The sequence below is a fragment of the Ctenopharyngodon idella genome, chromosome 16 (genome assembly GCF_019924925.1).
Source record: "Ctenopharyngodon idella isolate HZGC_01 chromosome 16, HZGC01, whole genome shotgun sequence".
NCBI classification, from domain to species: Eukaryota; Metazoa; Chordata; class Actinopteri; order Cypriniformes; family Xenocyprididae; genus Ctenopharyngodon; species Ctenopharyngodon idella.
Genome location: NC_067235.1, coordinates 22,574,608 through 22,599,133, shown reverse-complemented (window position 1 = coordinate 22,599,133; position 24,526 = coordinate 22,574,608). Strand labels below are relative to the sequence as shown.

The 24,526-nt window shown below is 35.1% G+C and overlaps 1 protein-coding gene across 11 annotated transcripts in view; it reads right to left on the bottom strand.

The window, feature by feature from the left end:
- ptk2ab (protein tyrosine kinase 2ab) overlaps positions 1-24,526 on the bottom strand; it is a 71,239-nt gene that overhangs the window by 24,807 nt on the left and 21,906 nt on the right. For 5 of the 11 annotated variants that reach the window (XM_051865384.1, XM_051865394.1, XM_051865390.1 and 2 more), the window contains 21 exons: positions 24,157-24,383; positions 20,638-20,804; positions 17,848-17,935; positions 16,660-16,739; positions 16,107-16,169; positions 15,167-15,221; positions 13,506-13,646; positions 13,115-13,192; positions 12,929-13,027; positions 12,721-12,838; positions 11,616-11,655; positions 11,206-11,264; positions 10,596-10,610; positions 8,517-8,573; positions 7,211-7,231; positions 6,569-6,666; positions 5,196-5,280; positions 4,262-4,362; positions 3,294-3,409; positions 2,986-3,086; positions 273-362 (listed from right to left, as the gene is read on the bottom strand). In XM_051865384.1, the coding sequence (XP_051721344.1) occupies positions 273-362; positions 2,986-3,086; positions 3,294-3,409; positions 4,262-4,362; positions 5,196-5,280; positions 6,569-6,666; positions 7,211-7,231; positions 8,517-8,573; positions 10,596-10,610; positions 11,206-11,264; positions 11,616-11,655; positions 12,721-12,838; positions 12,929-13,027; positions 13,115-13,192; positions 13,506-13,646; positions 15,167-15,221; positions 16,107-16,169; positions 16,660-16,739; positions 17,848-17,935; positions 20,638-20,804; positions 24,157-24,383 (1,899 nt within the window). The remainder of the gene's footprint in view (positions 1-272; positions 363-2,985; positions 3,087-3,293; positions 3,410-4,261; positions 4,363-5,195; positions 5,281-6,568; positions 6,667-7,210; positions 7,232-8,516; positions 8,574-10,595; positions 10,611-11,205; positions 11,265-11,615; positions 11,656-12,720; positions 12,839-12,928; positions 13,028-13,114; positions 13,193-13,505; positions 13,647-15,166; positions 15,222-16,106; positions 16,170-16,659; positions 16,740-17,847; positions 17,936-20,637; positions 20,805-24,156; positions 24,384-24,526) is intronic. The other 6 variants (XM_051865387.1, XM_051865392.1, XM_051865385.1 and 3 more) reach the window with 3 other exon arrangements.

The following is a 24,526-nucleotide window of genomic DNA, read 5'->3' as shown; positions in this document are numbered from 1 at the left end:
TAGCACTAATTAAAGAGGGCTATAAAAAAAAAAAGAAAAAAAAAAAAAGAAGAAGAGGCGTCACTCCCCGATCTACACTATTAATTAAACTTTTGCTACACACACAGGACGGAAAAATTCAAGCTCTAAACCACCTCTTTATACACACACAGAAACATTTTCTAAACAATTTAGATGTCCCAAATGCATTGAATGCATAAATGCTAATGGACCGTTTCAGTGTCTGAACATGATTCTGACAAGAGGAATTCACAGCAGTAAAGCACTCTTACCAAACATCCACACGTCGCTGGCTGAGGTAAAACGTCTGAAGTTTATTGACTCTGGCGCCATCCATTTGATAGGTAGTTTTCCTTTAGAGGCTGCAAAGACAGAGAGAAAGAGACAATGAGCATGCTTCTATTTGCATTATTTTCTAATTCAATGCAACAATTTTCATTACAAATTATATTATGAGCATAACAATTTGAGTGAAAACAGTGCAGAATAGAGAAGCATTTAAAATATTTCTACATTTATATATTCTTCATTTTTTAACATTAAAAGATTAGTTGTTTTAAAGCTTTTAAAACATAAAACCTGTCTATTTTGAGGTTTCTTTAAAAAAAAAAATCCATGTTTTCAATGTAGTCTGTCAGTGTAGCAAGTCAATGTAGCAGTGTGCACTGCCGTTCAATTGTTTGGGGTTGGTAAGATTTTTTTTTTTTAATGTTTTTGAAAAAAAACTAATATTGTGAAATATTAAAATTTTTAAATAACTTTTCCATTTTAATATATTTTCAAATGTAATTTACTCCTGTGATGGAAAAGCTGAATTTTCAGCAGCGATTACTTCAGTACTGATCTGGTGCTCAAGAAACATTTCTTATTATTATCAATGTTGAAAACCGTTGAGTTGTTTTATATATTTTTTTGTAGAAACCATGATTTTTTTTCCAAGTCTCTTTGATAAATAGAAAGTCAAAAGAACAGCAATGATTTGAAATAGAAATCTTTTGTATCTTTATAAATGTTTTTACTAGCCATGTTTCCATCCAATTTTTTTTTTTTTTTTTTTTTTTTTTCAAAAAAAGGTTTAGCTCTTCAAAAATGGTTACGATATAGCTGATGGAAATGCCATTTATCGAATTTCTCAAATTTCGCACAATCTTTTTTCGTTTAACTTAAGCACATATCAATACTTCAAATGTTGTAAAAATTAGTTAGGAAATACTTTGTCAAAAAAAGGGGCTTTAACACAAAAAAAGTACACATGCTGCATGGTATCAGAGCATTTTAATGAGAATGAGTATGTGAGTGCAGTATCAGGCCATGCATCTCTAATTTCCTTGCTGAATAAAAGTATTAATTTCTTTAAAAAAAAGAATTTTATATATATATATATATATATATATATACACACACACACACACACACACACACAGGTGCTGGTCATATAATTAGAATATCATCAAAAAGTTCATTTTTTTATTATGAATTATTTTTAAAAATGAAACTTTCATATATTCTAGATTCCCTACATGTAAAGTAAAACATTTCAAAAGTTTTTTTTTTTTTAAATTTGATGATTAGAGCGTACAGCTCATGAAAGTCCAAAATCCAGTATTTCAAAATATTAGAATATTTCCTAAGATCAATCAAAAAATGGATTTGCAAAATAGAAAAGTTCAAGTTCTTTAAAGTATGTTCTTTTGTGCACTCAATACTTGATCGGCAGGACATATTACAGCAAATGACTTGCTCCTAGCACAAATTACTGCATCAGTGAAGTGTGGCATGGAAGTGATCAGCCTGTGGCACTGCTGAGGCACTATTGAGCCTTCAGATCATCTGTATATTGTTGGATCGACTGTTTCTCATCTTTCTCTTGAAAATATCCCATAGATTCAGGTCAGGCATGTTGGCTGGCCAATAAAGCACAGTAATATCATGGTCAGCAAACCACTTGGAAGTGGTTTTTGCACTGTGGGCAGGTGCTAAGGTCCTGCTGGAAAAGGAAATCAGCATCTCCATAAAGCTTGTCAGCAGATGGAAGCATAAAGTGCTCCAAAATCTCCTGGAAGATGGCTGCATTGACTTTGCACTTGATAAAACACAATGGACCAACACCAGCAGACGTCACGGCCCCCCCAAATCATTATTGACTTCAGAAACTTCACACTAGACTTCAAGCAGCTTGGATTCTGTGCCTCTCCAGTCTTCCTTCAGACTCTGGGACCATGATTTCAACATGAAATGCAAAATTTACTTTTATCTGAAAAGAGGACTTTCGACCACTGTTCACTGTCCAGTTCTTTTTCTCCTTAGCCCAGGTAAGATGCTTCTGACGTTGTCTCTGGTTCAGAAGTGGCTTGGTAGTCCTTTTCCTGAAGATGTCTGAGTGTGGTGACTCTTGATGCGCTGACTCCGGCTTCATTCTACTCATTGTGAAGCTCTCCCAAGTGTTTGAATTGGCTTTACTTGACAGTATTCTCAAGCTTGCGGTCATCCCTGTTGCTTGTGCACCTTTGCCTACCCAATTTCTTCCTTCCAGTCAACTTTGCATTTAATATGCTTTGATATACACTCTGTAAACAGCCACCCCATTCAGTAATGACCTTCTGTGACTTACTCTCTTTGTGGAGGGTGTCAATGATTGTCTCCTGGACCATTGCCAAGTCAGCAGTCTTCCCCATTAGTGTGGTTTCAAAGAACAAAAGATACCCGGAATTTATACTGTAGGGATGGTAATTTAATGAAACTCAAATGTAAATATTCTAATATTTTGAGATACTGGATTTTGGACTTTCATTAGCTGTACGCTCTAATCAACAAATTTAAAAAAAAAAACTTTTGAAATGTTTTACTTTACATGTAGGGAATCTAGAATATATGAAAGTTTCATTTTTTAAAATAATTTACAATAAAAAAAATGAACTTTTTCACGATATTCTAATTATATGACCAGCACCTGTATATATATGTATGTAGACAGTGCCTTTATACCTTTATAATAAGAGCTGTCCTCCATGTATCTAGACAACCCGAAGTCTCCCAGCTTCACACAGTCCACCGAAGACACAAGAACGTTCCGTGCTGCAATGTCCCTAAAAAAAAAAAAAAAAAAAAAAAAAAACCTTAGGTAAGAAAATGCTCCGAAAACACCTTTAAGAATTGCCTTATATCCAGATTATCACTATAATAAATAATGCATGCAGAAGATGAGACTCCTGATCCTTCCTGCAAAATCATTCAACGGGAAAGGAAAGTGATGACTATGACACCAGCAGTGTTTGCAAAATGTGGACACTTACCTGTGTACAAAGCGTTTGCTCTCTAGATACGCAAGGGCTGTGCTGAGCTGGTAAGAATACAGGATGAGTGATGCTAAATCCAGACTGTACTTCCTAATCTGAAGAAAGGAACGCAACTGAAAAATAAAAGAGGGGGAAAAAGTGTATATCAGTAAATACTGAAATAGTACTATGTGAGCTTTATGCAAATGCACAGCACATTTAACTAAATTAATTAACAATTAACATAAACAGCACTGTCAGAGTTAAAACCAATGCTGAACATTAGATGGAGCTGTTGTATAGTTCACAGGAAACCACAGCCAGCCCTATATCACCCCTAGCGATGAAGCTTGGAACATAATGTGTAAATAATGACAGAATTTCCATTTTGGGTGAACTGTCCTTTTAAGAAAAAAAGATAAGAACATTCCAATTTGGGAATTAAAAAACAGGAATTCTTAAAGTTAGAAGAAAATAGTTTAGAATTTTATTCTAAAGAATGTTCTGTGAATCTGGCCCCAGATGTGAACAGCAAGTGTCTTAGCTCTCCGCTTTTTATTGTATCACCCAAGACAGATGTTAGCACCAGGTGTAAACAGGGCCTTATGTTAATGCAGAACCCCTGTAGAGACTTTAGAGAGTTTTTAGCTATTTAACAGCTAACAGATTTCCATCAGAAAGCCCATATACACTCATGCACAGAGTGTCTCAGTTGGATTGAATCATCTGAGACGTGCTATGACAAACAGCCTCCGCTAGCAATCATCTTTACTACGCCTTTATGGCCGGTTTATGAGACAAGCGTTCATGATGGATTCCTCCAGCCTTAACCCGGCTGCCATCTTTGCAAATAATGTGAGCTTAATGTGTTTAATATCAGGTCACGTTCCCCGCTGACATTTAAGAAGTGTTTAAACCCCTCCCCCAAACCCAAATCAAACTGCTAGACATAACCCAGATTGCCTGCCATAAGAAAAAACACCCACCTCTCCCAGTGTGCACAGCTCCATGATGATCCAAACTGGGTTTTCTGTAATGACGCCAATCAGCTTAACAATATGCGGGTGATCGAACTGTCGCATGGTCACTGCAGGAACACAGAGAGACAAAATTAGCCCAACATCAAAATTATGACATTTTAGCAAGGCTTACGGCAGCATATATAACTGCATTTGTTATGAAAAACATACACTACCATTTAAAAGTTTGGGGCCAGTAAGAATTTCTTTTTTTTTTAAAGAAATGTATGCTTTTATTCAGCAAGGACACATTAAATTGATCGAAAGTAACAGTAAAGACATTTAAAATGCCACAAAGATTTCTATTTCATATAAATGCTGTTCTTTTGCTGTTTGGTTTTCAACATCTATAATAATAAAAAATGTTTCTTGAGCACCAAATCAGCATATTAGAATTATTTCTGAAGGATCATGTGACACTGAAGACTAATGATGCTGAAAATTCAGCTGTCATTGCAAGAAAAAATTACATTTCAAAATATCTTAAAACAGTGAATTTAAAACAGTGACTGTCACTTTAATAAGCAAGGTATGACATTACTAGGTAGCCGGATGTGCATCATGTGTATCTAAATCAGACAAAATAACTGAATTATACAGTTAAATCTAATTATCTGTGAAGGATCTATAAAAGCTGTGGTAAAAACGTCATGTCCTGTTTATTAGTGTCTGACCTTTTCTTCACTCTCACTCAAACCAGCACCTGTTCGAGTGTACAAAAGCCAACAGCTGTGCTCTTACAAACTCCACATTCTGAAAATGTTTGGAGTTTCGGCACCAACTAACCAAAACACATTCCACTCAATTTAAGTGATGGAAAGCTGATGGACAAAGCCATGGGAATGACGCAGATATGCAGTGCTGTTAAGGGCTGATGGGTATCAAGAGATTATACACTCACAGGCCTCCTGGAGGAACTTCTCTCGAACGCTGTCCGAGGTGCAGTTCTTACACGTCTTTATCGCCACAGAAAGAGCTGGGTTCTCCTGATGGCAAAAAAGAAACAAAAAACAACTATTTAATAACTAAAGATAGTGAAGTCCAGCTTCCCATTTCATATAACATTATTCTTTCCTATAACAGTGTGTAAATTATACTTTATTACAGACTGAACCTTTAATATCTAACAATCTAATATACACATCATTCAAAAGTATAGGGTCAGTAAGATTTTTTTTTTCTTCTTTTGAAAAAATTAAAGAGTTAGTTCACCCAAACATAAAAGTTCTGTCATTAATTACTCACCCTCACATCGTTCCAAACCCGTAAGACTTTCGTTCATCTTCGAAACACAAATGAAGATATTTTAAATGAAATCTGTGAGATTTCTGTCCCTCCATTGACAGTCTACGCAACTACCATTTTGACGCTTCAAAAAGTTCATAAAGAGATTATAAAACTAATCCATATGAATTGAACGGTTTAATCCAAATTTTATGAAGATAAACGATCGTTTTATATGATGAACAGATTTAATTTAGGCTTATATTCACATATAAATATTCATCAATGCACACATCAGTTGTGGTAAACGGAAGCTCAAGCATGTTTGCTTGACGTGCGAGAACCAATGAGGTTCATTCTCGTGTTACACAGCACGGTTGAGCTTCCGCAAGAACCAATGAGGTTTGTTCTCACGCATCAAGCAAGTACGGTTGAGATTCTGTTTACCATATCTTATATACTGTATGCGTTGATGAATGTTTATATGTGAATACAAGACTAAATTAAAGCGCCTCTTCAGAAAATTTAGACTAAACCGCTTAATATGGATTTATTTTACTAAACTTTTTAATGTGTCAAAGTGGTAGTTGTGTAGATGTCTATGGAGGGACAGAAATATCTCAATTTCATTAAAATATCTTCAGATGAACAAAAGTCTTACAGATTTAGAATGACATGAGGGTGAGTAAATGATGACAGAATTTTCATTTTTGGGTGAACTAACCCTTTAATACTTTTATTCAGTAAGGATGCATTAAATTGATCAAAAGTTACGGTAAAAACTTACTTGTTACAAAACAAATTGGATTTCAAATAAATGCTGTTCTTTTGAACTTTCTGTTCATCTATTCATTAAAGCACCAAAAAGCAAACTTTTTTCAACAGTTTGTTTGATGAGCACCAAATCATCATATTAGAATGATTTTAGAAGACCAAATTATATTTTAAAATATATTAAAATAGAAAACAGTTCTTTTAAATTCTAATAATATTTCACATAATTACAGTACAGTTTAAATAATTTAATAAAATGCAACAAGTAATTTATACCGGACACAAGTAGATCCCTTGATGGACGTCTCCAAACTGGCCCTCTCCTATACAGCGTCCCAGCTCAATTCTGTCTCTTTGGATCTCATAGTCTCTGGCTGAAAGACAAAATGGACCTATAGTGAACAAACACTTAAAAATACCATTTCATATGTGATTATCACAGGTCACTTTGCACTATGTACTCAGAAAAAGAACCAAGAACCAAGACACCATGCAGTTCTTTACTCCATCTGAATCTGTTCATATATGCTTTCCAATATAAAATCCATCCTATACATGCCATTACATCACAATTATGAAACAAAAATGCATACAAGAAAATATACCAAGGTTTATTCACCAACAAGAGCAAATCAATAATTACTGAACAAGCCCTTTGAAACATTTAAATGTAAAAGTGTCAAAGCCAGTTCGAAGCACCTTTAGTGGAACTTGAATGTATATACGCAGCATATATGTGGGTAAATCCAAAAAAACAATGATTTCTGTTTAAAACATCAGTAAATAAGGATATAAAGATTCAACCAAAAGAAACACAGGCAAAGCAAAAGCACACAAACACACAGGCCCCACCGTCACACATGAAGTCTCAAGCATATGGAGGAAAGGGAATGAAAACAGCAGGAGAAACAGCTTTACCTTCATCTAGTCCATAATATTCTGTTGTGCCAATAACGAGAGAAAACAAAGTGGCAAATATAACACTGGATAACATTAAGGTCACCATTAACCGATAATTACTGTATTTCCTTTTATAAAGAACATTTTGATTAATGAAAGCAATGTTTACAAAAAACAAATGCTGAGTTTTCTTATCACTCGGTTATTTTAACACTTATGTTAATTTCACAGTTGTGGGCAGCTTATTTAATAATAAATAGCATAATTACACCTTAAAAACAATACTTCCCATTGAACAAATATGTAAATAGAAAAATATGTCTTGTGTAGCAGTGAAATCAGTAGTGCAGAGTTAAAACTTAAAAATTCTTCTAGGATATAATTAAAAGTTAAATAAAATGATTCTTAGTGAACAAAAATGTATTTATAAGGTAAATGAAAAGTAACTAATTTAAAATGCAAATCAAACCTTTAACATTAAAATTTAAAAGTTAAATATATATATTAATTTAATGCTATTATAGTAAAAGTAAATTTGGGGTTACAAACATACAAGAAAAATCAAATAATATATATAAAGTCTTGACTGCGACCTAAGTCTCTTTTTAAAAATTTGCTGAATAATTTACCCAAAAATAACAACATGACAAAGCTAAATGTTTGTTCCATTTATAAAACAGATATTCAACATCATATCCATTTCAATGCTTCCCTTGTGTCATATAAGCACATGGCACAGCGTCCATGTGACCAGAACCGGTCAATACATGGAATTAGTTATATTATTATAATACAACTTTCTCTATTCTAGCCCACGCTAAGCAAATGATGATTGACTGAGATGCAAGCGCACAGAAGGGAAGAGACAAAACTGAACGCCATGTTACTCTAGAGTTCAGTTTCAGACCTAAACGAACAGCTAAGCAGAAAGCGACACCGACTCAAGCAACTATAAACGTCTCAAGAGCTTCTGTGTCTGTGATGCCAAACAGCATGTTTAAAAATCAGGTAGATAATAGGAAGTAGGTTAGGAAAATGTGCAGAGTGTTATATTTTCTTTAGAGGATTATTTTACTGTACAGAACAGCTAATCTAAATTATGAACACAAGGGTGTCACAATAAAAGAACCAATAGTTTACCCTTCAAAAATCAAATTTGATTTAAGTCAAATTTGAAATATTCACAATATACAACCTCGGATTTCCCTTAACAAAATTCATATTTGTGGACAAAGCACAAAAAAAAGATCTGGTTAAATCAATTTTAGAGTGATCTTTTTTAAGCCAAACTGGTTTGAGATAAGCGTGAACCTGTGATACTCACTGGAAGGCATGGTGTATGTGTCCTCTTCGTCTATGATCTCAGCGTAGTCGTCTGTTTCTGAAAAGGGAAAACAGTATTTTAAGTCCTAATGATCCAGGACCAGCTAAAAACAGCCTATCCAAAACCAGAAACCCCCTCAGAAGCATGTCTTCTCATCTCTGGCACAACTCACACACTCCATCGTCTCTTCCCCATTAACGCCGCAGTGCCAAGTTTAAAAGTGTTTGGAGGTCTGTGTATTCTGCAGGAGCTTGAGTTGGCTTCGATCACATCCTCGCAGCTGTGATATCTGAGTGTGTTTAAAGAGCGAGTACATCTGGCAGTGAGGGGGAAATTTCTTTCTAAAACACTGGTGTCATTGGGAAAAACAGATGAAGTCATGGGTAATCTGACAGCTATTGTGTCTGTCCTGTCTGGTTTTAAGGAAAAAGTTATGTCAAATATTCTCTACGTAGCAATGCGGTGAAAGTCAACAGATTTTGACAGCTCATATCGACTGTCAGTGAAGTCCCATGAGTGGACTCCTGTGAGCAAACACTTTCCCATTACTGTGAGAGAAAGGGATGTGTGTTTTCAGTAGATAAAGTCTCCAACATGGCAGCACTGAATAGTTTTACCAGATAAAAAAAACATCAAATTCCACTGCAAGCTATTGCTGCGAGAAATCACACATACGCCTAGGTATTTTGTTTTTCTTGAGTTCACAGGACTGTAACATGAAGCTGAATGCAGTCAAACTGTGCTATCAAACAGGAAAACACTAAAGCAACTGTTCACTTGTCTTTTGAGCAACAGGCTTCAGCAAATAGTTCTTCTAGAGGGAAAAAAAAAAAAAAACCGTATTACTCACCCTCATGCTGTTCCACACTCGTAAGACCTTCGTTAATCTTCGGAACACAAATTAAGATATTTTTGATTAAATCCGATGGCTCAATGAGGCCTCCGTAGCCAGCAATGACATTTCCTCTCTCAAGATCCATTAATGTACTAAAAAATATTCTCGTCACTTTATAATATTAATATTGAACCACTGTACTCACATGAACTGATTTAAATATGTTTTTAGTACATTAATGGATCTTGAGAGAGGAAATGTCATTGCTGGCTATGGAGGCCTCATTGAGCCATCAGATTTCAACAAAAATATCTTAATTTGTGTTCCGAAGATGAACGAAGGTCTTACGGGTGTGGAACGGCATGAGGGTGAGTAATAAATGACATTATTTTCATTTTTGGGTGACCTAATCCTTTAATATTCTCTTTGCACGTTTCAGAAAAATATATTGTTGTGTTGAGCTAATGTAAGTTCATTAAAAATGGTTGGGAGTTTAGTTGAAGCAAGATAGCTGGTCAATATAACAAAAAAAAAAAATCTATATTATTTAAAATAATATGCAAATATAAAAAACATTTATTTAAATATAATAAAATAACTTATATTTTTCACCCATTTGATGATATTAATATATCTTTTGCTCTAAAACTAAAAAAAAAAAAATTACCATAAATTTCACCAACTTTTGCTCTAAAACTAAAAAAATAACCATAAATTTCACCAAACAGTCATTGCTGCAAAGTTAAAAATGTTGTTAAAAGTAAGTTAAATATATATAAAAATCTAGTAAATCAAGGCATGTTTTCCAACTTTTGACTATCTGAAAATATCAGAAGATTGATATTTGATCTTTTTCAATTATATTCACTAACATAAAAATACATAGTAATAAACAGCAATTCTTACCTAAATATATTTTTAATTACAACATTTTGTTAAGAAAAAATGCCATGTAGAGACTTTTTTTTTTAACATTTCTGAGTTATGGAGCATTTTCTTTTTTTTTTCTTCTTCATTGAGACTGAAGTTTAAACTGATTATATATTTTAGTATAAGTTATATTCTCAAATATTCTATATTCTAAAACTAGTGTAATAACATTGTATAGGAAACTTAAATGCACATTAGAATAATTGGGGAATTCACATTTTTGTGCTAGCAAAATCACTAATCAAGATAATATACTGTCAACATGCAATATCTCGCCCTGCTCAATTCAGCAATAAGACAAAATTGGACTTTACCATCCCCAATATCATCTGTGGATCCAATGAGCATGCAAAAGATTTGCAGAGACAGAGAGACAGAGAAAGCATTAGATTAATATCTTTATTATAACAGATAGAAGTTGGTACTGAGGAAAGGCAACAGCACAAAAGAGTATTTCACGGCTGTTACACAATGCAATAAAAAATAGCCCCAAACCATTATTAGCAAGAGGAAGATCTTGAAAAGAGCATTCTCATTCTTAAGGTTATATTAAATACACATGCACTATCATGGTGGGGGAACTTTCCAGTGATCTCTATTGTTCTTCCACAGAGATAATGACATTTTTTATCCCCTAAAACTCACACAAACCATTTTATATTTTTATTAAGACATTATTTAGTATGTTTATTAAGCCATTTTCCTAAGGTGACTTCAGGTTTAACCATCATTGTGGGGGTTTGGAGGAGCAACAGACTCGACCACATTTATTTCAACTAGAACAACTGCTCAGAATGAATGAGATCTCAACAGTCTTTCCAGAAAACATTAGAGGTTCACAGAACATCTTTGGAATTAGTTATGGATTAAATTCATTACCAATGAAAATGCGAGATCACAGTGCAGTACTCTTAAGAGTCTTACCTGAAACGGAGATAGCTTTGGCCCGGACTCCTTGCAACCGTTTTTCATGGTTTGCTGATCTGTGTGACAGAGGTTGAAGAAGATGAATCGTGTACATTTTCAATCAAACTTAAATCACAGCATGACCTTTTCTACACTGATCTATGCTGAAGCCACTGAGCTGGTCTGTTCCATTAGCATGTGCAGGGGGATGACATAACACATGGGCACTACCACAGTCATCTTAATGGGAGCTGGGCTGCAGGTCCCATTAGTTGAGGGTACACTGAGAGATTCCACATGTCTGAGCCAAAGAGACCAAAGGAGCAAGAACAGAGTGTACAAGAGGAACGGAGTCTATATAATGGAAAACTGACAAAAAAAAAAAAAAAGTTAAACCCCACTTTTAATGTCTGAGTTTTGAAACTTACTTTGGAGCCTTTGGGATAGATGGAAGAGCTCTCTCTCCTTCTGTTGAGGAACAAAATTTAAATGTGAAAACCAAAACAGAAATAATAAAAAAACTAAGTAAAGAAATGTAAGTTTATTTGATGATTTGAGGTGACATGAGCAACAGTGACCATTGGCAATGTGCAAGAGCAAATGAGGAGTGACAATACAGTGACTACCAATGGAAGCGAATCCAGTGTCGTTCATGTGATCCGCCTCCTGATAACATGAACATGCTAGGCATAGGTTAGCATGGTCAACTAGATGTGCATCTATTAATAAGGTCAATTCATTTGTCAAGATTTTGTTCTAGCTTTATTTTTAGTGGACACTCAACTAGTTGATTAGGAAAATATGTTGTTTTGCACATAGAACATATATACAGTTCAAACGTTTGGGGTCTGAGATTTTTTTTATGTTTTTGAAAGAATTCTCTTATGCTCACCTGTGCTGCTTTTTTTTTTTTCAAATTAAAAATACAGTAAAAACAGTAAAATTGTGAAATATTATTACAATTTAAAATAGATCAAATGTAATGAATTCAGTGTTATGAACGCAATGAACATTTCTTATTATCACCAATGTTAAAAACATTGCGCTGCTTAATATTTTTGTGGAAACGTGACTTTTATCAAGACTCTTTTGATGAATACAAATTTCAGAAGAACAGCATTTATTTGAAATAGAAATCTTTTGTAACATTATAAACATATTTTATATTACTTTTGATCAATTTGATGTGTCCTTGCTAAATAAAAGTATTCATATCTTTTCATTAGTTAACATGAACTAACAATGAACAATACTTAATGCACTGTGAACTCATGAACATGAAAATTTTTATTAACTAATATTACCAAAGGATAATAAATGCTGTAAGAATATATTGCTCATTGTTAGTTCATGTTAGTTAAACCATTAACTAATGTTAACAAATGAAACCTAAACCTTATTATAAAGTGTTACCTTATTTTCCTTAAAAAAAAAAAAAAAAAAAAAATCATACGGACTCCAAACTTTTGAATAGTAGAGTATCTTATTTTGTCTGAGATCTCTATTTGTGCGTATATATGTGTGTGTTCTCACCTTTCTGCACACGGACGATAAATGATGAGGAAGTTCCGTTAACAAGTCTACAGTAACCGTCAATGAGATCTGCCATGTTCTCTGCTGTGTTCAGTGCTGTAGTTGTTACCGTCAGAGGCTGAGAAATGCACAAGAACGCTGTACCATATCCATGTATATAAACCACATATAAGACAAAATAATACACTGAAAAATGTGTGGGTGTTACCTCAGGTGCTCCAGCCACATCTAACTGCAGAATTCCCTTCCTCTCTCGCTCCTCGAACTGGATACTTTGCACTTGCGTGAAGTTGGCGAGGTGTGTTGGCTACACAGAAAGAGATACAGACTTTAAAAACACTGTACAAATGTCTATCAGTCCATTCCCCCATTTATCGGACTGCACAGTACTTACATTTGAACCTTTGTCTGTCAAGTAACTAATGCCCTCCTCAGGTCCGATGGCCAACTCTACTGCTATCACCCAGCTCGACTATCACACACAACAGCAGACACATTCAACTCAAACACTTCATGAAACACACACAAACTAATAAATACAATGCAGCATTATTTTCCCATCACATTGATGAATGATTGAAGGCTGTATCTAAGAGCTAAAAAAAAAAAGATGAACATATGGAGACGCTGATATTCATCTTTCAGCCAGCAGAGGGCACTACAGACCAATAAAGTAATCTATCACCATTAAGACAGAAATAATAAATCAGGAGAGTTAATACATGTAAATGACTTGTTAATTAATTCAGTTCATTAAAATAAAGCCACATTTAAACTCAACTCACCCCGAGAGCACATTTAAAACACTCCTTATCAAATCTGTATATAGGCGACAGGATCTCAAAGAACTTGAGGATACACTGCTCATCGTTCAGATTGGCGAACTGTTTAAACGTCTGCTGGATCAGTTTCCGCAGGGATTTAGCCTGAAAAGACAAAACACAATGACTTGTAATCAAATTAAGCTATCAGTTACAATCCCTTAAAGGTGAAGTGCGTGTGGGTTTTTTTCTTATCTGAGTTTAATATGCATTGGCAACTCTAAGCAATTTGTAAGATGACTTAGAAAGACTGTAAACACTGCTCTGTTTCCTCTGGATCAACCAATGGCGCACATTTGGGGCGGGACTACTTGTTGGGTCCAGCCTGGTGCAAAAATTACAGACTTCACCTTTAGGTGTTAAGACAACAACACCCTTAATTCAACAATCTGGGATATTTGAACCATTTAAAAGGAAAAGGCGTTCATAACTGATATTTCTAAATTAATATTTCTTCAAAGAGAATGGGAATCATTTTGATGGCACAATACAAGACTAAGACCATAGTTGAGGAAAATAAAACAGTCTCTGTAGAATAATGACACATCAGCCATCTCAATAAGGGGTCTTAATCTAAAATTTAAACAGTTTCCTAATAGCTTTTTAAATTAATCTTTAATGGTGTAAACAAGCTGTGTCAAATTATGCAAACACTATCAAAAAGTATTCATTATTCAGACATGATAATTAGCCAGTTAAAATCAGGGTCCTTTTCTTAAGAGATGCAGAATGTTTGCAAATCTAAAGATGCTCAAATTAAAACCCCCAAAACTAGTTGGTAATTCTCTCTTCCCTCTTGACATGGGCTGGGGTTTCCATGGCAACCATTGAAAAGAAGGCGATTTTGGGCTGCTTTGGGGTAGAATGTAAACTCAATAAGGAAGAGCAGAAGAGAGCGAAAGGCACAAAATATGCAGAAAATCCCCTTTAACAAAAAAAAAAAAAAAAAAAAAAAAAAAAAAGGGAAAACGCCACTCCTATCTCAATTTCCAAATGCATTTAAACACACACGGAATAACAATTTAGTGTAAAATCTCAAAGATGTAATTAGCAGAAATTAAACATAATAAGCACAGAAGATTCTAACTGTAAACATTTAAAGGTTTGCAAGGTTTTAAAGGTGAACATCATTTTTGGATATTAAAATATATATATATTTTTTACATACATTTACATAGACAGAAAAATTTAAAATAAATTAAATTTTAGTAAATTAGTGTTTAATTTAATTTAAGCAATTCTTTTACAACTGTAAACACCGTGGCAATTAAATCATATAGCATCGTTCACAAAGAATAATGCCGTACAAGCAGCTAAAATAACAGTAGACATCATGCCACAGCATACTAAAAAGACTGAAACGGACTAGGTAGGTCAGGTGGAAAAGGAAACTGGCTCTCTGGCAAACTGCATTTCATTAGAACGGTTCCCTTCAGTGGCTTCTTCAGAGAGAGAGAGAAAACAGAACTGGGCCAAAGCATCTCAGGGGTGTGAGACCACAGAGGAAACCAGGCAGGTAACAACATTGATTTTGCCTGAACAATAGCATTTTCTCACATCCAATAAATCAAAACAACCACCGTTTTGAAGAAGTCATCGCAGGGGCATCAGAAGAGTCTTATTACCTTTACTGAATCTAATAAACTCTTCGGAAAGAATCTCCGCAGACCAACGTCCTTCCTGCAGGGAGAGAATACGGACACTGACTTTAGTTTGCAAAGAAAGTACAACTTCAGATCAGATTTTGGAGTAAAAACGCAAGAAATGTGACAGCAACTTGTTTGAGGCTGAACCATTAGTAGAGGTTATTGTCTTTTACCGGGGAAAACATTACAGTAATGGAGACCCTGCACCACTGCAGGAGATACGCAAAGATCAATTATACTCTACTAAAAATAGATCAGACGGGTTTCAGAGGGCCATGCAACACGGACTAGTTATTCTGACCCATATACACACACAATCTGAAAGAAAAAGAGATGTAGAGAAATCCTCTAATGGTTCAGTCTAGTATGAGTTTGTTTTGAAATAAACAGAATTACATCATAAGGGAACATATGATGATAATATAAGTAATATGAGAATGAGATCTGATCAGAATTTAATTTCTTACAATATTTAGGTACACTGCAAAAAGTGAAGTTTCTGTCGTGACAGCGACAAGCAGTGCTACATTTTGCTAGCCATTTTTGGTTTCATACTAAGTTTCCCTATGGAAGCCCATTTTTGGTAATTGCAACTCTCTCACAACTGAATATTTCTTCTAATTGCTCCTGTATATCTCATAATTGCAATTTTATTTCTTCCAATTTCTCTTAATTGTGACTTTACATCTCACAAATGTCAACTTTATTTCTCACAAAACAGTGTAAAGTTTATTTTTTTAACTTCCTCACAACTACCTTCTTCATTCTGAGGCAGAAATCACCTACATCAAATCTAACTGGACCAAAACTCCTCAAGTTCAATCGAAAGGATTCTGTCTGAAGAAGCATCATGTAATTAAATATGGGCACAGTGTTAGAACTGGATACTAATGATCCAAACATAGACAGCATTACTTACTCTAATAATTCATAATTTGATTTCTTATCCAGGGCGTTACCACGCATGTCCCTGAAAAACCTCCTGGAACAGAGAAGAGGAAAGGGATTTGTCTGAATTCAAACTTTAGTTGATAAAAGCCACTGGAAAACACTTAAATTTATACATTTACACTACCGTTCAAAAGTTTGGAGTCTCTTATGCTCACCAATCAATGCAGTATTAATTTGATAATACAGTGTAAATGTATATTTATTTTATAGTTATACATTAAAAAATACAGTAAAAACAGTAATATTGTAAAATATTATTACAATTTAAAATAACTCTTTTCTATTTTAATATATTTTAAAATTTTATTCCTGCGATGGCAAAGCTGAATTTTCAGTCTTCAATGTCACATGATCCTTCAGAAACCATTCTAATATGCCGATTTGTTGCTCAAGAAACATTTCTTATTATTATCAATATTGAAAACCGTTGTGCTGCTTAATATTTTTGTGGAAACTGCAATATTTTTTCAGGATTCTTTGATGACCTTAAACTTTTGAATGGTAGTGTGCATCACACATACCTGATTTCAAGGCAGCCTAGTTTAAGTGCTATGTCTTGATCGACTTGATCGGCAATCTCCATCATATAATCATTTTTCACCTGGGCATACAGAGAAATATTAGGCTAGACAAGTCAAGAAAAAAGACACAAGGCCATACTGACTGTACAGGGTGGATGATGCAGAATTTATAATTTCACTCCTCCTCTGGAACAGACCGAAACTGCATGTCAGATCAATTAAAAATAAATAATAGGATGCTGATGCGTTTCAATTTACAACCAACAATAATGCAGAGTTAATTTGCTATTCGTGAAAAAAATAATGAAGACTGATAACTCTGATGTAGCAGTACTTTCCTCTCAATCCATTAAAATTAAGTTAAGTTTTCCTGTGTTATTTGTAATTTGTTTGTCTTAATTTCTTTTGTATAGATCGCAACACAAGGACCGGGTGGAATTTGTTTGTGCAACTTTCATGTGATGACACCATAGAACAGAAACATGAACTTATTGCAAGGACAGTCACTTGTAGTTTAAGTGTTTTACAATGAAGACTGTGAGCTCATGGTTTGATCTTTGCAACCTGGCAGGAATCAAACCAGTTATGTACCCTGAGCCTTGAACACTAAACCACCATTCAATGTCTATGTGGGTGAATCTCACGAAAATATATATTTCACCCCAAAATAATGATAATAATAATAATAATTAAAAAAAAAAAAAAAAAAAAAGTATGCAAAATTTTAAAAAAATAAATTAAATTTTGCATAAAGAAAAAGAAACCTATTGCAGGACCGTTACTTTTTTTTTTTGCATTGTGACTATTTTCATGACAATTATGATTCTCATTTTTGCAAAAACATCTATAACATAATTCTTTTTTTAAAATTAAAATCTGCACAAATTAAAAGCAGTAAAACAACACCATTATGTAGACATACTTTACAATTTATTATTATTGAGTTTTTTTAATTGTATTTTATTTTATTTTTTTTTACTGAGAATTGGGACGTGAACATGCTTAATTTTCATGAAAATAATATCAAATTGCAAAACATTTTACTAGTGCTGCAATATAGGCTTCATTGTCTTCATAGAATAATAATGTGAAACTAAGTATAATTTCTACCATTTTTAATTTTGGGGTGTAACATTAGCAAAGGGTTTGGCAGTAGTACACAGGCTGCAAAATTAAACTATCCATCACCTGATGATAAAAGTAGTTAAGAGTTGGCTGGTCCTCAGTAAACTGGTTTAAAAATCCTTTAGGCAAGTATCGAATCCGTAGCTCATATCTGGAGAGAGAAGAGAAAGAATGAAAGAAATGATCTAATAACAAAACGCACATTCTGTCAGCTCTACCTGAAGTCGCCTGCATCATCTCAGCATAATGCTCAAAATAATCACAGGTAATCATCAATGATTGGCGGCTGTCACACAGCCTGACCAATCACAACAGATGCTTTAGAAAATGAAGCCCTCAGGTTGAACATCTTTACTGTGTGTCTTGAATCTTTAACAACGATGATGGTTCTGATTATGGAGCTGTTTATTCATCTTCCCTCTCATATGTGACTGATTAGAGATGCCGGTGAGACATGATCTTCTAAAGTCTGCCAGACAACACAATTACTGTCGTATCAGTGGCTGCTCTCAGCAGCTGTCTGTCTGGGAGGTAAAATCATGCCCTGTTCTCTCACAGCTGGCTCACTGTCTGCTCTCAATTACACTAAATTAGTTCAACACATCTCTCTACCTGAGCAAGAGCCAGAATGCTGCCGCACCTGCCTCACACGTTCAAAACAATGTTCTCTAAATTGGCTGGGGATGATGTACCTGGAACCTGCTGCCATCTGCCTCAGACATGATGCAGAGTACATAAAGACAAAATGAGTTTCAAATAGTTTTATAATGCATTGTGGAAATAATCTGTGCCAAAAAAGACAGTATGCACCAAATGTGGGCTTGGGCTCTTTTGTGCAGGAAATTTGTGAACATTCAGACATGGAAGAACAGCAAGAGATTCTGTCACTTTGTTTAAAAAGCCTCATTTGACTTTATTCTTGATTCCTACATAAGTCTAAAACAATTTGATGCCTTCTACATCTCCAGTAAAGAAACTATTCCAAGACTTGAGTTTAGTGCACATGCTTCAACATTTTGCATAATATCACCTATGTGTAGGAAACCAGATTTTAAGTAAATAAAAAAGAATAAATAATGAATTATGAACATGTAATGAAAACAAATGTCAGAAATGTACACATAAAATAAAAATGACATTGCATTTTATTTCTATTTTACACACATAAACACATGCTGTGTATACTGTATATCATGGCCGTTTCCTCCGAGGAGGCAAAGGAGGCAGTGTCTCCTCAAAAAAAAAAAAAAAAAAACTGGAGGAGAAAATAATCGATGTTACAAAAATAATGCAATATATTATAAAATCTGACATTAAAAAGTGTAAAAGTCACTTGTTTTATAAAGTAACACTGCGCAACAGAGACACCTGCAGGTAAAGTTACAGCGGGAGGCTTGTATAATAAATATATATATTTTATACACACACACACACACACACACACTACATTATTTGTATAATACTATATAAAATGTTTTTGGGAAGTTAAAATTTCTTTCTGGTTTTGATGTACTTCCTGAGTAGCGCAAAAATAGTTAATTTGTGTAATAACAGTGTTGTGTTTTTGTCCCTCCACAGTAAGGCCAAACACCATACAAACATTCTTCTACATGTACTAGAACAGATTCCCACCAATAAAAAAAAAGTAGTATTGTTAAAATAGAAGCAGTTTGGATTTCTGGTTTAGATCAGTTTATCACACTGTACTTTAGGCTGGGCTGAATAATATTTTTCCATATGGGAAACACAATCATAGACCATGAAAAACAAGAGGTAGCCTGCAGTCAAATCCTATCCATTTCTTTTCCATTTCTTCAGAAACTGAAAAGGAGGAATTTAACTTGCTGATCCGCATTTGCAGAGGGTAAAATGTCTTGCTTTAAAGCAAATGCTGCATTTATTATCAGAGCTCTGTTTTTCATTATGAAGACATGCTGGAGGGCAAACAGAATCAAGCTCATCCTTTGAACTGCGGACTTCCCCGTAAATGCATAAAAAGCCTATTCATGCATAATGAACGGTTGAAGAAAGAAGATGGGTGAAACAAGCCTCGGCCTGCGTGAACGGAATATAAACAATAGAGCAATTAAGCAGGGGCTGCTTTATTTAGCTTCATTAAGATAAAACTCACTACGACTAGCCACATTCATTCTGAAGCTCCGCCCACTGGGCCAACCTCATTTTGATGCAGAATTATCCGACCCCAAAGAATGAATTATACATAAGCCATTATATCATTCTTTCATCCTCTAAAGATAAACAGCATATTCACTCCAATAATGCTTTACAATAAAGCGATGTGCAGTGTCATCCTAATAAAACAGGCATGACCCACATATAACAAAGAACATTTTGAATATAAAGAACAGGAATCCTGTTATATGCAATATATATATATATATATATATAGGCCAACTAATTTATGCCTCACTAGTGTCACCAAATGAAATCAAAATTCAAATAATCATTTTCAAGTACATTACCATTCAAAATTTTGGGATCAGCAAGATTTTTCTGAAAGAAATTAATACTTGTATTCAACAAGGATCAAAAGTGACCACAGAGACATTTATAATGTTACAAAAACATTACAAAATAATCTTACTGATAAACTTTTAAACGGTAGTGACCCCAGTTTGACCTCATATTTCTGAACACTATCCCTGTTTGTCATTGGTTGAAAATCATGGACCTGCCATGAACTGTAAATGTATTAACCGAGTAGAACTAAATGACTCAGTTGGTCATATGATCTCAACATGGCAGCCACTGAGAAGGGGACACAAGTCAATGTTTCCTGAGTCGTCATAATGCTTTTATGGTTATGATATAGGCATTAAAACAGTGGCTCACCTCCAGTCGTCCTGAGGATGGCTGTGTTCGTACCGTTCCCTCACATGAGACACGCCCATGTCGGGGTGAAGCCAATGAACTTCACCTGTTCTCAGCTGGCAAAGGCGCAGACCAAAGCAGGACACACACCTCACCTTGTGGATGTCCACGATCTTCTGTATAATGCCCTGAAAAACACACATAAGAATTTGGTGACAACATATAGTACAGTACAAAGTTTATAAAATATTCAAAGCAGGACACATCTCAGAGTGAATCTGAGAGAATTCTCTGAAGGAAACCGATTCAAAGCCAGAAGAGTTTCTCTTTAATCTTTGATTAATGTGTCAAATTATGGGTCAGTAAGTTCTTTGGTTCTGTGGGATTGTGAGAGAGGAGATAGATGAGACCAAGAAAGAGCAGGATGTTCAAGTGTCTGCTGCAGCATAATATATGTCTAACAGGATGGGAAAACTGTTATTTAATTTATTATGCAAACTGCAAAATGCATGAGCCATGAGGAAAGAACTGATAAGTCGCATTAGTGTGTGATGAATTATATGTCAAGGCCATTATCTTTCTTAATTTCCTTACAGACATCATAGACGACTACTATAACATGTCTAAAAAACAGATAACAATTTAAAAAAGGAAAAACATGAATCGCACTAAAACTACCTGAATAAACTCCCACAGATTTCATCTGAGATGTCAACTTCAATCTATTTCATTTACTGAATTAGTGTGTGTTAATGTGACGCTTCTGTGGCAGTGGCCCGTTTAGTGTGGGCCAGGTTTGGATGAGATTCAGACCTGATACAACGAAAGAGCATCAGATGTAAACCTGCATAAAACTGGGAAGATGACGGATGTGTGAGGGATGAAAGCGGGACAATACGCTTTGAAGAAACAACGGCTACTTGGCTTCAAAAACCAACCTCATTAAATAATTTAGAGTAGCATGCCATTGTCTGAGGGGGTTTTACAAAGAGTGTTCTAGGCCACAGAAAGCTGTATTCTGAATAATGCTGAAAAGCCTGAAGCTCAGAGGAAATATCATCTTTAGTCTTACACAGGAATGTTTGTGGTGTCAGTATCAAAAAGACTAATGCATCAATAAGATTTATCAATCCGTATTAAATGGTTAGTTCACCCAAAAATGAAAATTCTGTCATCATTTACTCACCCTCATGTCGCTCCAAATCCGTTAGACTTTCATTAATCTTCAGAACACAAATGAAGATATTTTTTAATGAAATCTGAGATATTTCTGTCCCTCCACTGACAGTCTATGTAACTACCACTTTGACGCTTCAAAAAGTTCATAAAAAGATCATAAAACTAATCCATATGAATTGAGCGGTTTAGTCCAAATTTTCTGAAAAGACTGGATCGCTTTGTATGAAGAACCGATTTAATTTAAGCTTTTATTTACATATAAACATTCATCAACGCACACATCAGATATGGTAAACAGAAGCTCAAGCATATTTGCTTGACATGCGAGAACCAATGAAGTTTATACTCGTGTGTTAGCAGTACGGTTGAGCTTGCTTTGGAGCGTTATGAATCTTTTGTGTCGAATCATGATTCGGATCGCGTGTCAAACCGCCAAACTGCTGAAATCACGTGACTTTGGCACTCCGAACCGCTGATTTAACACAAAAGATTCATAACGCTCCGAAGCTTCATGAAGCAGTGTTTTGAAATCGGCCATCACTATTTAAGTCGTTATTTTGTTTTTTTGGCGCACCAAAAATATTCTCGTCGCTTTATAATATTAATATTGAACCACTGTACTCACATAAACTGATTTAAACATGTTTTTAGTACATTAATGGATCTTTTCAAGAAAAATATCTCAATTTGTGTTCAGAAGATTAACGAAGGTCTTACGGGTGTGGAACGGCATGAGGGTGAGTAATAAATGACATTATTTTCATTTTTGGGTGAACTAACCCTTTAACCCATACCTAAAGATTACCACAACAACGACTACTACCAACTTACTTACTACCAATAAGCAGTAATTGTTAATCTAAAGTGTTACCAATGAGCAGGGGTGCACATAACCGGTGCGCAAGTGCACATGCGTGGTAAAAATAAACAATGCGCACCAGAAAACGTGGAAGGAAGCACTTTTGAGTACCAACATTTTTGGGGACCGGTTCACAGGAACACGTTTACTTACTGGAGTAGGATTTTTAAGATAGCAATCATGACGATAAGTGTGTTCTTTAATTATTAGGGGTGCAACGGAACGCAGTTAATCCGTGATCCGTACGGATAAGGCCCAACGGTTCGGCACACATGTGATTTGCAGATTAAATGCAAAGTTTAACCATCATAGAGTGAAAGTTTATCATTTGGACGTGTTTTGTCTCGCCAATTAACACATTCAAATGATTTTAAAAGCGGAAGAGACGGTGAAATTCGGGACTCGCAAGCTGTTATCTGTGCCACACCCGAAGCACACGCACGCAGAGAGAGAGAGAGGCACGTTTCAGACAGCGCTCAAATACCAAATTGATTCCTCTTTCGCGTTTACGTTCACTTGAAGGGACACATACACACAAAATTATGTCAAAATACCTGTCTTGGCAAATATTCTCTCGGTTATGTCATTATGTCAAAATACCTGTCTTGGCAAATATTCTCTTGGTTATGTCATTAGCAACAGTTGAAAGAAACCGGATTTGTGTCAGTATATTCAGTCCGTGCATTCTGTCTTAAAGTGACAGCAGCCTAATATTCTTGCTGTTGTCAGTCATTAATTTTAATTAAATAAAATAAAAAAAACAATGTCATCATCTACCATGTTCGAAAGAAAAGACAGTGATGAGAGCAAAGTGTGAGTACCAAGCCACATCTCCAGGTGCTCCCTATAGAACTAGATCAAAAAAAGTTATGTGCTCCCCTGCTAATGAGGTTTGTTCTTATGTCAAGCAAGTACGGTAGAGATTCTGTTTATGTTCACTGATCAATGTTTATATACGAATAAAGGCCTAAATTCAACCTGTTCATCATATGAAGCGATCGTTTCTCTTCAGAAAATTTGGACTAAACCGTTCAATTCATATGGATTAGTTTTACGATCTCTTTATGAACTTTTTGAAGCGTCAAATTGGTAGTTGCCTAGACTGTCAACAGAGGGACAGAAATCTCTCAGATTTCATTAAAATATCTTCATTTGTGTTCCAAAGATGAATGAAAGTTTTGTGGGTTTGGGACGACATGAGAGTGAGTAAATGATGACAGAATTTTCATATTTGGGTGAACTAACCCTTTAATAAGACTAATGTTCTACTAAGTTCAAAAACAACAATTAAACATCGCAAATATACAATTTAGAACTTAACATCACTTAAAATAGTCCTCTTAACAATAGATTATTTTTATGTTATGGATGACAAACAACATGATGGCTGAAATTAATCTATATATCACACTCGTCTCTCATTAGCAATCGCTCCAGCGGCCTCATTCAGCACTCAGCATTAAGAGCATTAATAGGTTGACCCAGTTGATCTGCAGACTCACCCTGACGTCGGTTGAGTCCCCGTGTCGGATGTTGCTGCACCAGGTGCAGGGTTCACTACTGCTCTCGAAGTAGTGGAAGACTCTGAGCACCCGCTCCAGAGCCCCTGCCGTCCGCTCCATCCCTGCGCTGAAGCGAGGCTTGACCCCCTGGTTCAGGGCATGGGTCAGGCTGGGGTCCAGGTAAGCCGCTGCCATGGCTTTGGTGGGTGCTAACTGTCTGTCATATTCTGCAGAAAACAAAGTTTTAACTACAGTAAATACTAAATTTACAGATGCAAAAGTTAGACCTTAAAGAATTAAATTTTTTAAAGAAAGTATCCATCCATCCATCTAATTTTATAATAATTATTAAATAATATATAATTATTAT